The 15,538-nt window shown below is 36.3% G+C and overlaps 1 protein-coding gene across 3 annotated transcripts in view; it reads right to left on the bottom strand.

Annotated features, from left to right (window-relative positions):
• Nucleotides 1-9,846: 9,846 nt before the first annotated feature.
• The window catches only part of LOC117405888 (metabotropic glutamate receptor 5), a 78,180-nt gene continuing 72,488 nt past the window's right edge, over nucleotides 9,847-15,538 (bottom strand). For 2 of the 3 annotated variants that reach the window (XM_034009362.3, XM_034009361.3), the window contains exon 9: nucleotides 9,847-12,126. In XM_034009362.3, the coding sequence (XP_033865253.3) occupies nucleotides 11,313-12,126 (814 nt within the window). In that variant the 3' untranslated portion in view covers nucleotides 9,847-11,312. The remainder of the gene's footprint in view (nucleotides 12,127-15,538) is intronic. The other variant, XR_009329594.1, reaches the window with a different exon arrangement.

Below are 15,538 nucleotides of genomic sequence, written 5' to 3'. Positions count from 1 at the left end.
AACAACAACAAAAAAAAGCTTGTCAAAAGGATACTGAATATTTCATTTTTGTTAAATACAGATACATTTGTTATATATTTTAATCCCATGCAAAAAAAGTCTGCTTCCCAACAAAGCAAACTAAAACAGTTTACCCTTTAATGATTAGCATATAAATAAAGAAACCCTAATTAAAATTCATAGCTATTTTGCCCTGTTGTAACTGTCAGTTATGTAACTCTATTAATTTGAACTCAGAGCTAGGCCTCTTACATGAAATAGTCAGAATCCTAACAAGAACAAAAATCAACAAGACAATACAGTACAATTAAGGTCTAAATAAAACCCATGTTATTAAAACATCTTATTATTTTAGGATGACTACAAACTGCTAGACAGCAGCTTAATCTACGTAGTTCTAAATGCAAACAAAGATGATTGTGTGGACCAGAGCTCAACCAATTACCCAAATGGTGTAGAGGTCAGGTTTTAAACCAAGGTCCTGTCTACTCAGTAAACATTAATACTGCGTTTTCACCTACATGTCAGGCAAAAGACAACTTAGGGTCGGATGGCTGTGAAGATTCGTATCCTGGGCCCCAGGGGTTAAATTCTGCCGGTACTCACTGGTACTCTGTACCAGGACTTATTTTGATGCTGGTACTGTGTACCGGGACTTATTTAATCTGTTTTCATCCAACGCGGATGCATTCCATCCGCTCAAACAGTCCACTAGCGCAACGTTTCTTAAATGCGCTTTCATTCGGCACAGTTCGTGCTGCTTGCATTCTGTTTCCTCGTACTGCATCTGTTGCTGTTAGCTGCTATTGGTCACCATTAACATCAGTATAATCATTGCCTTTTGATTGGCCGAGCTTTCATTCTGATCAGATTTCATTTTGGCATGAGTCACAAATCTCCGCCCATTTCACTTTGTGTCAGTGCTCATTCTTTGATCAACGAGAGAAGACTTTAGCAGTGCAATGTGAAAACAGCAGTATGGAGTTATTATCATTATTATGAAGTAATCATTATTTTCTTTAGTGTGGCGGACAAACTATCTGAAATATTCTAAACGAACATTGCTGCACATGAATTTGAAAGCAAAGATACACATCAGTGTTCGCCATAAGTAAAGGCTAATTGCTTTCACAGGATTCTATACAAAGCTTTCCCAATGGTTTAAATACATGACTCCGGGAGAATAAAATAATTACTTTTTTATTAGTATTCTGGACCAAAGAGAGAACAAAATGTATAAACTGACATTGCTACAAAGTGAAGTGACAGTTAGTTTGGTGGGAGACCTCTAAAAGGCAATAGCTAGCTTCTTTAGTGGTGGTTCCTTATATGACATTTTACTGCTGCTGACTTTACTTATGAGTATTCTGTCTGCAGAACAATTATTAATAACCATTCCCCTGCAGGTATGGGCGTTTCAGTTACACCTCTATTCAGAGCAGTCCCCTGGTAACCTGTCATGCTGTGCAGACGCCTCTTTGTCATAAATAAAATGATCCACAGAAAGTGTGCATGAACCAGCAAACTAAAGCTAAATATTATGATTTTACTGCAATACATTATTAACAATCCTTTAAGGTTCAGGGAATGTCATGGAATATTACAGTGATTGTGTTTTGTATGCAAGCGAATCAAAGTGGTGCATCTTTAAAACCAGTTTGATTTTGTACAATTATATAGTTCTAGCTATGCTGCCAAATCATTCTTGTGTACCTTTCTTAACATTTCCTTCTTTACTGAATCAGTTTTCATCAAGTTCAAGTACCTGCACATACTTTACTGCTCAAGTTTCTTTGTTGATCAACAGCCAGCTGCTGAGTGGTCTTCAAGCTATGTACTTACAGTAATTGAGCCAAAACTGCATACTTTCTCCTCATGTTGCATGCATGCATTCACTTTCTTTTACTAATGATATTGACATAATGCTCCAGTTGTTACGTTTGGCAAATGGTGTTCCTTAATGCAGTAAAGAAAAATTTAGATTTACATTTAGTGATATTGGTCATATTGGTCAACTGTGTCAATATTCCTTGGAAACTAGAAGCCTCAAAGAGAATGCATTCGTCCCAGTAAACAATAGCTATTCCTTTGCTGTGATAAATGTACACGCTGCAACAAGGCTGCTGATCTGTCTGAATATTTATGGCCCAAACCTTGATATTCATAAAATGGAGTTGTTAAAATTTCAAGGGTATCTCCGCTAGGTCATCAGTGCTTGTAAAATTGAGCATACTCTCCTCGGGCCTGTGATGTATGTCTATTCTAACCAGCTCTGTAAAATACTTAATAGTGCTTCTTCTTGTATTCCAGATCAGCTATAGTAAACTTCTCAGACAAAGGAAAGACATAAAATGCATTATGCTGAAGTGAAACAAAAAGTGTCCACAAGACAGAAATAATAACAGGAATATATAATAAGGACTCATCCTGTGCCCCTTTTGTTGACTGGAGGAAGTTATTTAACCCTTTCATACAAAAAGAACTCTCCACTATATGGGGACATATAGAAGATATAGGGGTGCATGGAAGATGCAAATGCATGATGGCCTCATATGAGGAGGCTATTTTTCCCCATATAAAGCAATGGAAAAATGTTTCACAGGTGCACTTATAAGATAATGGAAACATTTATTGTCTCTGATTACCATAGAACACTACTCATTAGCTGAATTTATGCAGTGCATAATATAAAACCCTGTAGTCTTTACATTTCCCAAGCCATTTTATATTCTCAGCTAATCAACTGTTCCAAGACTGAACAATAATTGCCGGCAGAACAGCACTCTAGGGCTATGTGTGAAATGCTGTGTGTGGACTTGAGGTGCTCTACTGAAGGATGCATGGGGCACTCAAAGGTGTATAAGAGCATACTTGAGATAGCAGCAAAAGCTTGTGAAACCATAAAAGGAGAACCCACACCAGTCTGAACAAAACTCCAGACCCCCATCCCCAGAGGACATCACTGTAACTTAAAGCCAGTTGCAAAAGTTGCTTGCAAGACTGCAGTTACTGTAGGTATGATATTGGAAATTAGATACAACACATTTAAAGACAATAAAATACAAGGCTGTCGTCAAAAACAATGACTTCTCTATGTACCTTGTACTGCGTAGAAATCCATCATTATCATAGAACAAAGAGACCGCTCGTTTAACTGTATTTGGCTACTGCTTTGATTGGTATAATTAGTTTGTTTCTGGATCACTTGGTTTTTTTTAGTAACATATAGCTAGTGACTGAAGATATATTTTTCTGGCGTCTCAGTTGATTTTGGAACAGGGACCACACTACACTGGAGGTATTTATAATACAGAAACCAAGTTACTTCTACTCAATTGTTTTAATGTCTGACTATCTAACAGGTGTATGTTCAGCTATAGTGACTACATTTCAAGATACTATTAGTCTTTCCCCAGCATTTGTTAAATCTATATTTAATCCTCTGGAGATGAGTTTCAATCCTTATCAAACAGCTTTCCCTTCTAGCAAAAATAAGACAAATCCAGTTTAGGAAAAAATGAAACATTAACAGCAGAACTAAGAGAACAGTGACACGATTTTATAATTTTAAACAAAACATTTAGGTAAAATGCCAGACACCCACTATATGCAGCACTTCAAATGTTATTACAATACATTTGTAAGTGACTGATAAGCTTCATATCCTGTTCCACTGTTGAGCAAGCAGTGGCCATTAACTTCCACACTAAAATGCAATTTTGGTTAAAAGCAAAATAAAACCAGAATTTTAATGTAAGGTCTCTGAAGTTATTACATTGCCTACATTGTTTGTAGCATGAATGTAGTATTAACAGTTTTGATTTTCCTCTCACAAAAACAGTGCAAATTGCATTTTGGTGTAAAGACTTTGATACATTTGGCCATTTAAGTTTTTCTAACTGTTTTTGGAATCTTTCCTTGCAGTAAGGGCAATAAGGTGGCAAAAGGCGTTGTTTCAAAAAGCGTTTCTAAGCAGATGCAGATCTTGATTGAAGGAAGGTAATTTTCTTAATGCATCTGTTTAATTTAGGCTTAAATAACTTTATTTTTCATACTGTATCACATCTTAACTATATAGTCATTGCAAATGCATTCAATGACATTACTATGGCAGTGACGGTATATACTTTAGCATACATGTCAGACGCAGCGGTCATAACCTGCTAGATAATTGACTGCGGCAACAGTTAGGTGCCTAGAGCCAAAGGTGAGCGCACTTTATGAAAGTTCAATTATCTACAGGTACTGACCGCTGCACAGAATATTAATGCTGTTATAAACCAAAAAAATGTTTATTGTGCATTGACATTTTTTTAAAATTAGTTTTTAGGTTATATTTTGGTTGGACCAGGTTGCATGGAGTTTCAGTTTCCATTTAAAAGCAGGTTGTAAGATTCTAAAGTTGTATTCACTTTTAAAGGGCATGTACGTGTGGGATAATCACTGCTCAGAACCTGATACGATCCGCGAGGTTTATAATAGGTGTACAGTGTCACCAACCGAAGTGGGGTCCTTTAATAAACTGTTGGCATGCCATATGAGGCTCAAGGAAGAGATGCTTTAGTGTAAGAACTTGTAAGATATGATTGACCTCCAGGTCATGCAATTACATTGCAAAGTGGTTATGTTATTATTTGCTTATGCAAGGTTCAGTCAATAACTGGAGGTAAACCAAATGTGCGGTCTGATAGTTTATACTCATGCAAACAACTCTTGTACACGAAAGAAGTAAAGAGGTACATACATTATTCTTTGGCAAATGCAAGGTCACTGCAGACTTGCGAACGATTAGTTATGTAAACACATTTCTGTTTGATATTTGTTGAATTGAAGACGACAATGTCAAGGTTGAAGAGCTTTTAATAGGCTGTGCAAAGATCCAGGTTTGGATTCAGAGAATGTCTGATGATTGAGTGACATTTGGTTACAACACAATAAACATGAATGTAATACAAACGTAGTGAACACAACACCTTATGCATATATCAGAGGTCTTTTGGAATGATTTCCATTCCTTAAAGACATTTGATACCGTGGTCTTTGATTTACTGGTTGCAGCTGCAGCAGATTTCGTATCAATGTCATATTGAAATGTGCTGTCCAACTCTCCCCCCTGACTTTTAGTTATTATTAGACTTGATTCTAGGATAAGCAATTACCCAGACAAGCTTCCATAGACTAATCCTTGTATTTACTGTAATTGAGATTTCAATGCCCAGTCATGCCATGTTAAAAAATAACAAATATTAAAGCGGTTTAAACAACAGGTGGTATAAACATTGAGACAACAAAAGGATTACAAAAAGAAAAACTATCAGGGGACTCCATGTTTATGACAGCTTATTGGAAAGTTATATTCTGGCGTAATAAAACAGATAGAAAATCAATTCTCTTAGCATTGGCAGCATTATCACTGGCCCACTTATTGTTATGCTGTTTGTTCTTTGCTTGTTTTATTTACTATAATTGGTGATATGCACATTTTCCAGTCACCACACAATAGATTTCGAATATATAAGGAGTCTTTATTTTTTTACAGGCACCATGTAAAGACCAGGTTACCGTCGAGCCCACTCCCTGTTAATTTGCGGACAAAGTTTCTCACCACAGCAACATCTGCCAGTCATCAAGCTGAATGACTGATTTGCTTGAAGTCAGCACATAACTAACCTTTAAAAAAAAAAAATAAAGTATCTAGTCTATGTACTTGGAGACAACAGTCTCCCTCGCTGGTAAAAAGTCCTTGACTTAAGGCAAAGACAGAAGGCATGTTTGAGAGCTAAACTGAGGCCACAGTGGTGCATTAAACTTCAGAGTTTTAAGATAACTGATATTCCATACCAAGGTGTTCTTTAAGTTATTGTGTAAGTACATAGTGCATTAAAAAAAAATCAAAACAATAAAAAAGAAAAAATAAACAAAGAATACAAGTGATTCGCTATCCTGTACAGACCCAGGCCCATATTTGTAGCGACAAGCAGCTAGCCTGTATAATTACTGATTCTGAACAGGTTGCAACTGGATAACGTCACTGGATTATGTTGGCTGGAAAAAAATTGCACCTGATGGCATTTGTTTTTATACAGTTTATAGTTGGTGAAAAGAGCCTTTGTAAGACTAATATAAATATTTAATTTCACAACTGAATGTTTTATTTAAAATGATAATACATACCAAATCCTGATCACATTGAGAACTAAATTGGAATTCTAGTAGAAATGCAAGTTCTTTTGATGTGGACTGAACATTCATATTATACCCTATGATAGAGTATGTGAGTGCAACCACTGAAAGATGGGAGCAGACCCTGTCGGGTTTCTTTGTAAACACCGCTCAGGTGCCCAGTTTTATTCACCGGCAGCACACACAAAAGAAAACAAAAATCACTGCCAATACTAGCAATGGTAACAACCGAGCGAGCGTACACAACGGTGTAAAATTATAGAATACAAATGCGAAAAAGAAAACACTGACAAAAAACATCTATATATTAAAAGGTGCCGTAACACTGAAGGAGGTCTCGCAAACACACTGCTAACTCGCTATACTTTCCCGGGTTTAAAATCCATCAACTAATCCCTATTGTATTCCTCCACAATAATAAATTGATCATAGACATGAAGAAGATTTATTATAAATTAAACATTGAAAAGAGAAAATAACACTAAGGATCATTTAGTATAGAAAATACATTTTTAAGCCTCATTTACAACAGCTGATTTGACCTGCCTGCAGGACTTGGGCTTGGACACAGAAGTACCCAATGTAAGTCTATCTTGCAGGAGAGAGAGGAGATATAGTCTTTAATTTCACCATTATGACTGTTTCATTTTAACCATGTTATGTAATACCTAATTAAAAAGCATAAAAAGTATGAAAACACAACAAAAAGCTTTGGGAGGGGATCGAATAATTGACTTGTCTGAACAAGAGCGAGCCACCTCTGTTGTCTTCAGTTGGGTATTTTTCCTGCATATATATCCAGGTTGATCCAGGTTCTTGTATCTTCTCATGAACACTATTGTTGACTTAGTTGAACCCTACCCAGTGATCAGGGGAATTAAGCACTGGGCAGACGAAGTGTAATGCATTCTACAGGTGGGTGGTAGGTTACATGCGGTTGACGTCAATTAAATTTGGGGGTGATGGACCATGGGGAAAGGGTAGTGGTGTATAGTGACGCAATTCAGTGGCCCACACAGGAATAGTGTTCTGTTTCCATTACTGTGACTATATGGATGACTGAAACAGCACGTTTATATTTATTGTACACAAAAACACGTTTTTATTTAAGTTAAATATACTAGCTTAAGTCATGTCAAATATGAAATTAATATATTTTAAGAGTAAAATGAACATTGGAAACAGGTACAGTTAAAGAAAATGTGACTATTGTGCCTTGCAATTAACAGACCTTTAACCGTTTTCTTTCTACTTAAGTTACCGGTAATACCTAACAATTTAAACAAAACATGTTGAATAACTTTGACAATCCAAATACTTTCATAAGAATTGGTTGTCCATAAATAAATAAACAACATACATGTACCACAGGTTTTAATAAGGTTCAAAAAGTACTCTACAGTACATTAACAATTTTTTTTCTTTTTTTATGGTTAGAAAACTCAAAAACAGTGAAATGCCTTCCTATACAGCTTGGATCATATATTCTTTTTTTACATTTACAAAGCTGAATGAAACTATTAAAAATGTCAATAAATAGTAATAAAAATTTGTTCCAGTTTCACGTCCATAGCATTTTACATTCTATATTTCAGTAGGCAGAAAAGCAGCAGAAAACTTAGAACACATTTTACACACACACAAAAAAAAACCATTTAAAACAGTTATCAAAGGTAAGTAACAAAAAGAAGTTGCACTTAAATAGCCCATACAGAATTCTTAGAATTGGCACTGGTTCATGTTGAAATTATTAATATACATGAAAATGTTTCTCATCAATAGAATTGGAAAAATGTCTTTTTCCCAAACAATCACAGCCTCCATAGGATTCTATGGATCACATTCCCTCAATATTACCTTTTAATATACACATGATTTTTGTTAACATTCTATATAACATAATCTATTTTTTTTTTTGCAGTACTTTTTATATTCATCTTCTTCAAAAAATATTCTGAAAGCATTCAGTATGCACAGCAGTTAAAAATATCCAGGTACATTTCATATTAACGGCATGTTACCATAGTATCAAAATACCATGGCTATTAAAATTGAATTTATTTCCTGCAATAATAGTCAGGGTTTGAGATCTGTAACATTTATTTGCTGGACTAGAAATATACGTAATCTGGATATCACATATTTAAGTGATTATGTACAGTTTTACTGTTCAAAAACACTATCCATACTCTTTAGTAGTAAGTCTCCTCCCATGGCAACATCTGGCATGAGCTGGTGGCTATTGCAAATGTAAAAGGCCATGACATCATGTTACAATGCTCTGGCAAAATGGCTGCCAGTTCAACCAATGATAATAACAATGACTGACCAGTACCAACTGTGTGCAGAGAGGCATAGTCATGGGAGGAGCTGGAACACATATGGTTTTGAATATTTCCTATAAGACTATGGCCGAAAATAGGTATCCTTTACTTCCTTTCGAATTATGTTGTAACCATAAACAATATTTAATTTAATTAGTTTTTTTTTCTCTCTTTAGTGTCTATAGCTGCCAATAACAGGCTTTGAGTTTGATTGGATTAGAAAATGTTTTTGACCTTGTAGGCATATTTCCTGATCCCATATTGTGACACTGAGCTTTCAACTCTATGTATATACTAGTAGGAGGCTGTGTGGTCCAGTGGTTAAAGAAAAGGGCTTGTAATCAGGAGGTCCCCGGTTCAAATCCCACCTCAACCACTGACTCATTGTGTGACCCTGAGCAAGTCATTTAACCTCCTTGTGCTCCGTCTTTCGGGTGAGATGTAATTGTAAATGACTCTGCAGCTGATGCATAGTTCACACACCCTAGTCTCTGTAAGTCGCCTTGGATAAAGGCGTCTGCTAAATAAACAAATAATAATACTATACTGTTTTTTTGAAATTCATCAGTATGGTGATACTGGTAAATCCTAAACACCATCATCAGGTATGGTTAAAACAAGTTTGGTGATTTACTGGAATGAAAATGTTTAGTAGAAGAATATCATTGAATTGTCTCTCAAAAGATCTAAAAGAAAAAAAAGATAACAAATTCAATATTTTTCACAATTCAAAGACCAGTTAGAGATAGTTATAGAGACATTCTGAAAAATATCACTTAAAATAAATGTATACATCAAACTTCATTTTTAGCTATACCCTTTAACATGTTAATTTTTTTCATTAATCAGATATTCTAGATATTTTAGATTGCCTGACCACAAATGGATTACTTATATAAGGAAATAAACATATTTTAAATAAGAACACGTGCCCCTGCTTGAGTAGTGCCTTAGCATTGTTGTTATTTTATAAAATGGTGACGAGCCATTAAGGTTGAAATTATAGCGCTGCTATAGGCATCAAGGTGCCATGGAGACATACCATTTATGTCTCTCTTGCAGCAGTCTCAAGCTTCTCTAAAGCATTGGTTATACTTGTGGCCTCACTCACTTGCCCGAAACATGACTAATTATAGTAATAATAAAAAAACATATCTACTTTATTGATGTAATACCTACTGACCAATAATTGTTATGGATTACATTTATTTAACCTTTTTTTTTTACCAGCAGCATATTGTATTACTGGTATATTAAATTTAGGAGCTATGTATTACTTTTGGAATTGTTAATATTGCTTTGATGTATGACCCGTTCTTTTTTTTTTTGTGGGGGGGGGGGGGGGGGGGGGGGGTCGGTCAACATATATATTATGGACAATTGATTCACAACTGTTTTTATTAACATTAAGTTCAGTAGAACCAATGTATGCAGACTTACAATATGATACATATTTGAAGTATGAGCTTCCCTTTATATTTACATTTTTATGATACAAAAATGTTTTGATCCTGTGTTTACTGGCATCTTGGTGAACAAATTACGTTCAATATCAGACCATTCACATTTGTGCACTATTCCATCAATATAAAGTACATTCCACCTTTTCTCGGTACAGTAGTTGTCCAGTTTACAGTTGTTTAATCCTACCTCTGTGATAAACCATGTCTTTCATATGCAAAATATTTGCACTGGGAAATGAAGAGCCTGTCTTAAAATGGATTTAAAAAGAAGAACACTAACAGATGCAAGGCATGGAGCAAAATGTCTCCTTTACTGCAAATGTTCTTTATACTTTTCTTTGTGATTCCACAACATGGACACTGTTCACTGTACAAAAGCCATCATTATTATGAATTGCTATTTCTTTGTTCACATTAACATATTTTCTTTGCTTGTTTTTTGCTTTGAAATGGCTGATTCACAGATATACTGGCCAGTACCCTGGCTTTGTTTCAGTAAATGGCAGCACATCAACTGTGTCTATATTTCTTTTTACTTTACGATTCTATACTATTAGGATCTATTGTCAATGTAATTGTTTTGGTCCCATATTATGTATTACTATTTAGAAAATATACATTCCAACTTTTAAGAAAATAAGAAGTTCACTTTTGGGGAAAAAAGACAAACAAACAAGCAAACAAACAAATATTCTTTTTTGAGTTACACAATCGTCTATATATACATTTAATTTGTCATGGTAGTAAAGCAAAGCACTTTTTTATAGCGTGTTTGATAATTTGCCGCTATAGCCTCCCAAATTTGTTTATATTTACAGTATTTGCAAAGCTGACCAAATCTAACACTAAAAAGCATTCCAGTCTAGTTTTTTTGTAGCTCCAACCCCCCCTGAAATCTGTATTTTCCAGTACACAAGACAGCACTCAACCTCTGACATTTTGTATTGCCTGTAGTTTTTCTATGTACACAGTTAACAAAACAATACAAACAAATATATTCAGAGCCCAACTGTAATGCAAACTGAAATGTTCCATTAGTGCCAGAATTTGGACAGCCCTAATTAGTTGAAAGCCCATGTTTTCTAAGGCCACTGCCAAATTAAAACCACAAAAAGATACTACAAAGTCATGTTGACTTTGAACACCCCACATTTCAAATAATTAAAAACAAAATGTTCATCAGTTTCACCAGACGTATTTCATATCATCATCTCGTGCTTTATCTATTTCCACCACTGAATTCATGTAAACGTGTTTTTTTTTAATTTTATTTTGCCATACACTATGTTAAAGATTCAGAGAATCTTGCACTGTATTCGCTTTCCCTATTCCATGACTGTGTTCACAGCGAAGAGGAGCTCTGACTGTAATCCCTCAGCACAAGCGTATCGTACTTAGGCGATGAGGGGATGCAGAGTGCCGACTCAGAGACGGGAGAGGTTGGCGAGGCGCTTCCGGAGTCAATGGAGTCTCTAAAAGGAGAGGGAGGGGTAAGAGCCACCAGCTCTTCGAAGTCCGTTTTGACTGCCGAAGACTCTGAGGTGCCATCTTTAATACTGGTAGACGATGTCTTGCTGGCACCCTGCGAGTGCCCGTTCCCGTCGATGGCAGGGAGGGGCTGGACCTCAGCGAATGTAGTCATGGTGGTGGGGAGCTGCATCTCCCTGGGAATCAGGTAAGTCGGGCAGTTAGTCGTGGAGCCCACAGCCCCTGGAGGGGATGTGGAAAGCATCATGCTGTTTAACTCACTGATGTTGGCGGTGAAACGGTTGACTACGCAGCTGATCTGGTCCATCAGAGAACCTTGGGAGGAGCTGCTCCTCTGTGGGTTGTCAGCAAGATAGGATGGGGCCTCTTCCTCCTTCCGCCCGACTGAGGATGCTCTTTGACTCACAGTGCAGATTGGAGAAGGCGTCTGTGGTCGGTACTGAAGTGGATAGTGCTCCTCGGCTTCTGAGACTTCATATAACATTTTGGAACTGGTGTTGGGTGTGGTGTTGCTGATGAACTTGTTTTCTGAGGCCTTGGAGAAAGGTTTGATGACTGCGGTCTGATTGTTTTCTCTCTTCTTGATGTGGACGGACAAGCGTTTCCAGAGGTGGTGTCCCCTGTTACTTTGTTCAGTTTGGGCCCAGGTCACTGACTTTCCATTTGAGCTGCATAGGAGTGAAAATAAAAACAAACAGAAAACATAAGAATTGTAGATTTTGTATCCTGCTTTGCAGATAATGTTTACAAATCTATCTTTCATGATATTATCTGGGGCAAAATATCCTATATCAGAATTACGGTTAAAATGTCCAACAAATATCAGTTCTCTCTACAGCTGAACACCCATATTGGCACTGCTGTTCTTATCTCATTTTTGCTGACCAACCAGTAGCATCATTATTATTATTATTATTATTATTATTATTATTATTATTATTATTATTATTATTATACAAGGTTTTTGAGTTTGTTACATGAAGGACATCCACTGTTAAAAAAAGAGTCACTGTACAGATAAAGCTACTTTTCAGTGAATCTACTTTTGAAACAAAATAAAATCCAAGTACTAAAAGACTTCTTCACAGAAACCAAGAAAGAAAAACAGAAGAAATGTTTAAATTTCTCAAATAATTTAAAAAGCAGAGGAAATAGAGTGTCAAATATCCATTTAAACTTGTTCACTGCAGAATACAGGGATTCTATCTGAAATACTAGAGGACCAATGAATATCACTCCAATACACTCACAAAAGACACTTAAGAGGATATCACACATGTTCAAGACTCAACAGCATACACTGACCCTGGAAAACTAACAAAAGGTTTAGGTGGAAAGAATCACTACAGGAGAGGAATGCATTCTAGGAGAGTTGAAAGATGATCTAAAAGACATATATTATGCTAGTCTCATCATTCATTCATAACATGATTGAAAAATGTTTTTTGTTCCTCAAATAGTTCCAAATCTGTTTACAGACCAAAAAATCCTATGATTCAAGGACTTGATTCATTGTCAGTGGTGATATCACAAAGGGACTAGATAATAGCGACCCCTCACTTATAAATATAGCACTACACCACTGATAACAGCTGTTCAAAGGTCCTCAAAATCAGGCATCACATTTTATCCTCAGCATCCAACGGATCATCATGCAGCAGTACTTCAAAAAAAAAAAAAAAAAAAGACAAATATTCCAATCCTGCCACTGACCTCCTGAAACTGTGCCTGTTAGCTTTATATCATACAGTATGGATACTACTAAAAACATTTTAGTCACCTTTTTGTGATATGACAACTGACTACATCCAACCAGGAAGGCTAGATTTCTGCAGCTGGCACATACTAGAAATAAAGTACAAATCCAGGATTTAAAAATAAATGGTTCGCTTGTTTCTGTGAATGTGCAATATAGCAGAGGCAAGACGCGGACCAGCAACCATGCACATTCCACTGCATGAAAGAGCTAGACTTGTTTGTCAGGGGTCAGAATCCATAACAGCAGTACATCACACAACACTGACCATTACAAATGCATAGCGTTTTAAACAAGGGTCAAACCCTAGTAAAACAGCATGGAAGTTCTGCTTTAAACCTTTAGATCTTACTAGAACAGAAAGCTGTAAAAAACAAATGCCACAAGACAAAAATGTCACAATACCCATTTCTGCAATATAATATATCATGAGAAGGTATCAATACATTGAAGGCAAATCTAGACTCTGCAGACATGTATTTAACTAGAATACAATCCTCGCTGGCATTTCATATAAACTATGCTATGCTGGTAACCCAAGCATTGCTTTTTTAACAGATAAAAAATATAACATTGAAAAGGATTAAGAAGCAAACCAAACCCTAAAAAAAATCCTGTTGTTTCATGAATAATAGATTACAGTACTTGGTGCTTGTCAAGGCTTTCTTGTTCAAATGAAATAATACTAATTTATTTTTTTTAAAAATGTAAAATTCATAAAGTTGATTAGCAGGCACAAAATTGTCTGTACAGTGTTGCCAACATTCTATTCCACCCATAAACAACACTGAATATGATTTTTGGCATGTATATAAATTATTGTGTTCATATAGTATAGCCAGAAAAATAGCAAGCCTCTGTCTGATGGAAATAAAGGCTGATATTTTGTTGTAGCAGTTGTGTTTTTGTGTATCTGTTTGTGGGTGTATGCTTGTGTGAAAAGGATGTTTTCCTGGTTTTGTCATTTCATTTCGATACAGCACTTATAGTTATTACATTATATAGTAAAACAGTGATTTATACTTAGGCACTTTGACATTCTGTGGTGTGTGTCCTTTTTTTTTATTCCAGGCTGAGTAGACAGTCAGAAGGTCAGGCATTTGTCTTCTATTGCTTGTGTATCGTTCTTGTCTCAGATAGCCTTGGCCTTTGTCCAGAAAGTATTTGTCCTCTAAAACACTTTACTTGCAGATCCTTCTTCAGAAGGCAATAATCACTGCTTAAATTAAATAATGGGTTGGCAGGATAAAGACTTACTCTTGCTGTCCTTATCTCCCTGTCTCTGGGATTGCTGTCTGTGACCTGGGTCTACTCTAAACATTTAGCTTCTTTTAATTCATTTTTAATTAAGAGATATTTTAACCAGCTGCTGTTAGTATTATCATTTATTTCTTAGCAGATGCCCTTATCCAGGGTGACTTACAATTATTACAAGATATCACATTATTTTTACATACAATTACATTATTTTTTACACACAATTACCCATTTATACAGTTGGGTTTTTACTGGAGCAAGTACCTTGCTCAAGGGTACAGCAGCAGTGTCCCCCACCTGGGATTGAACCCACGACCCTGCGGTCAAGAGTCCAGAGCCCTAACCACTACACACTGCTGCTGCAAGTGCCATCAATGTTGTAAAGCTGTTGCTATTGTTTTGGTAAATTCATGTTTATTAAATGTTTTTGGGGTAGCTGTGTTGTTAGTGAGATTGGAACAACAGGAAAGGTTCAGTTGGCGTCCTCCAATCCCACAACCAAGCCAGCTTCCTCTTTTACACCCAGGAACTCGAGAGCGGATTTCAGCAAGCTACCAACCTCTGGAGGTGTCTGCTCTGAGCTCACTGGGCGCCTGGCTAGTAGGCTTTGCTGTAGCATGATGAGGAGAAGCAGTCCTTGCTTTGCTTCCATAACCCACGGGAGCACCAGAGCCAATGCGACGCTCCCTTCAGAATCCCCAGCATAGACCGGTGACTGCACAGTCAGGAAGCGAACCCCACACAGATACAGTAGTGTTGCCAATGTTCATTTTGCATTTGTAGAGCTGGAAATATCTACACTTTTATATTCCATTTTCAAGTGTAATTTTCCTTCACGTTGATTAATTCAGTTGTTTTTAGTTTTAAATTATAATATAAAAACAATGTTATTATGAGATTTTCTAAACCAGTAGCTTATTCAAGAAATTACATAAATGCATTCAACCACCATCGCCTTGAAATTGTGACTAAAACCTAAGAGTGCATGTTGACTTTTGCATTTGCTGCAGTTGTTATTGCACCTTGTTTGCGAAGTGAACCTATTATTAAACCACTGAAGAAAGCAC

Source organism: Acipenser ruthenus, chromosome 9, assembly GCF_902713425.1.
Source record: "Acipenser ruthenus chromosome 9, fAciRut3.2 maternal haplotype, whole genome shotgun sequence".
NCBI lineage: Eukaryota > Metazoa > Chordata > Actinopteri > Acipenseriformes > Acipenseridae > Acipenser > Acipenser ruthenus.
Note: the sequence above shows the minus strand (reverse complement) of the source record. Positions and strands in the feature narration are given on the sequence as shown.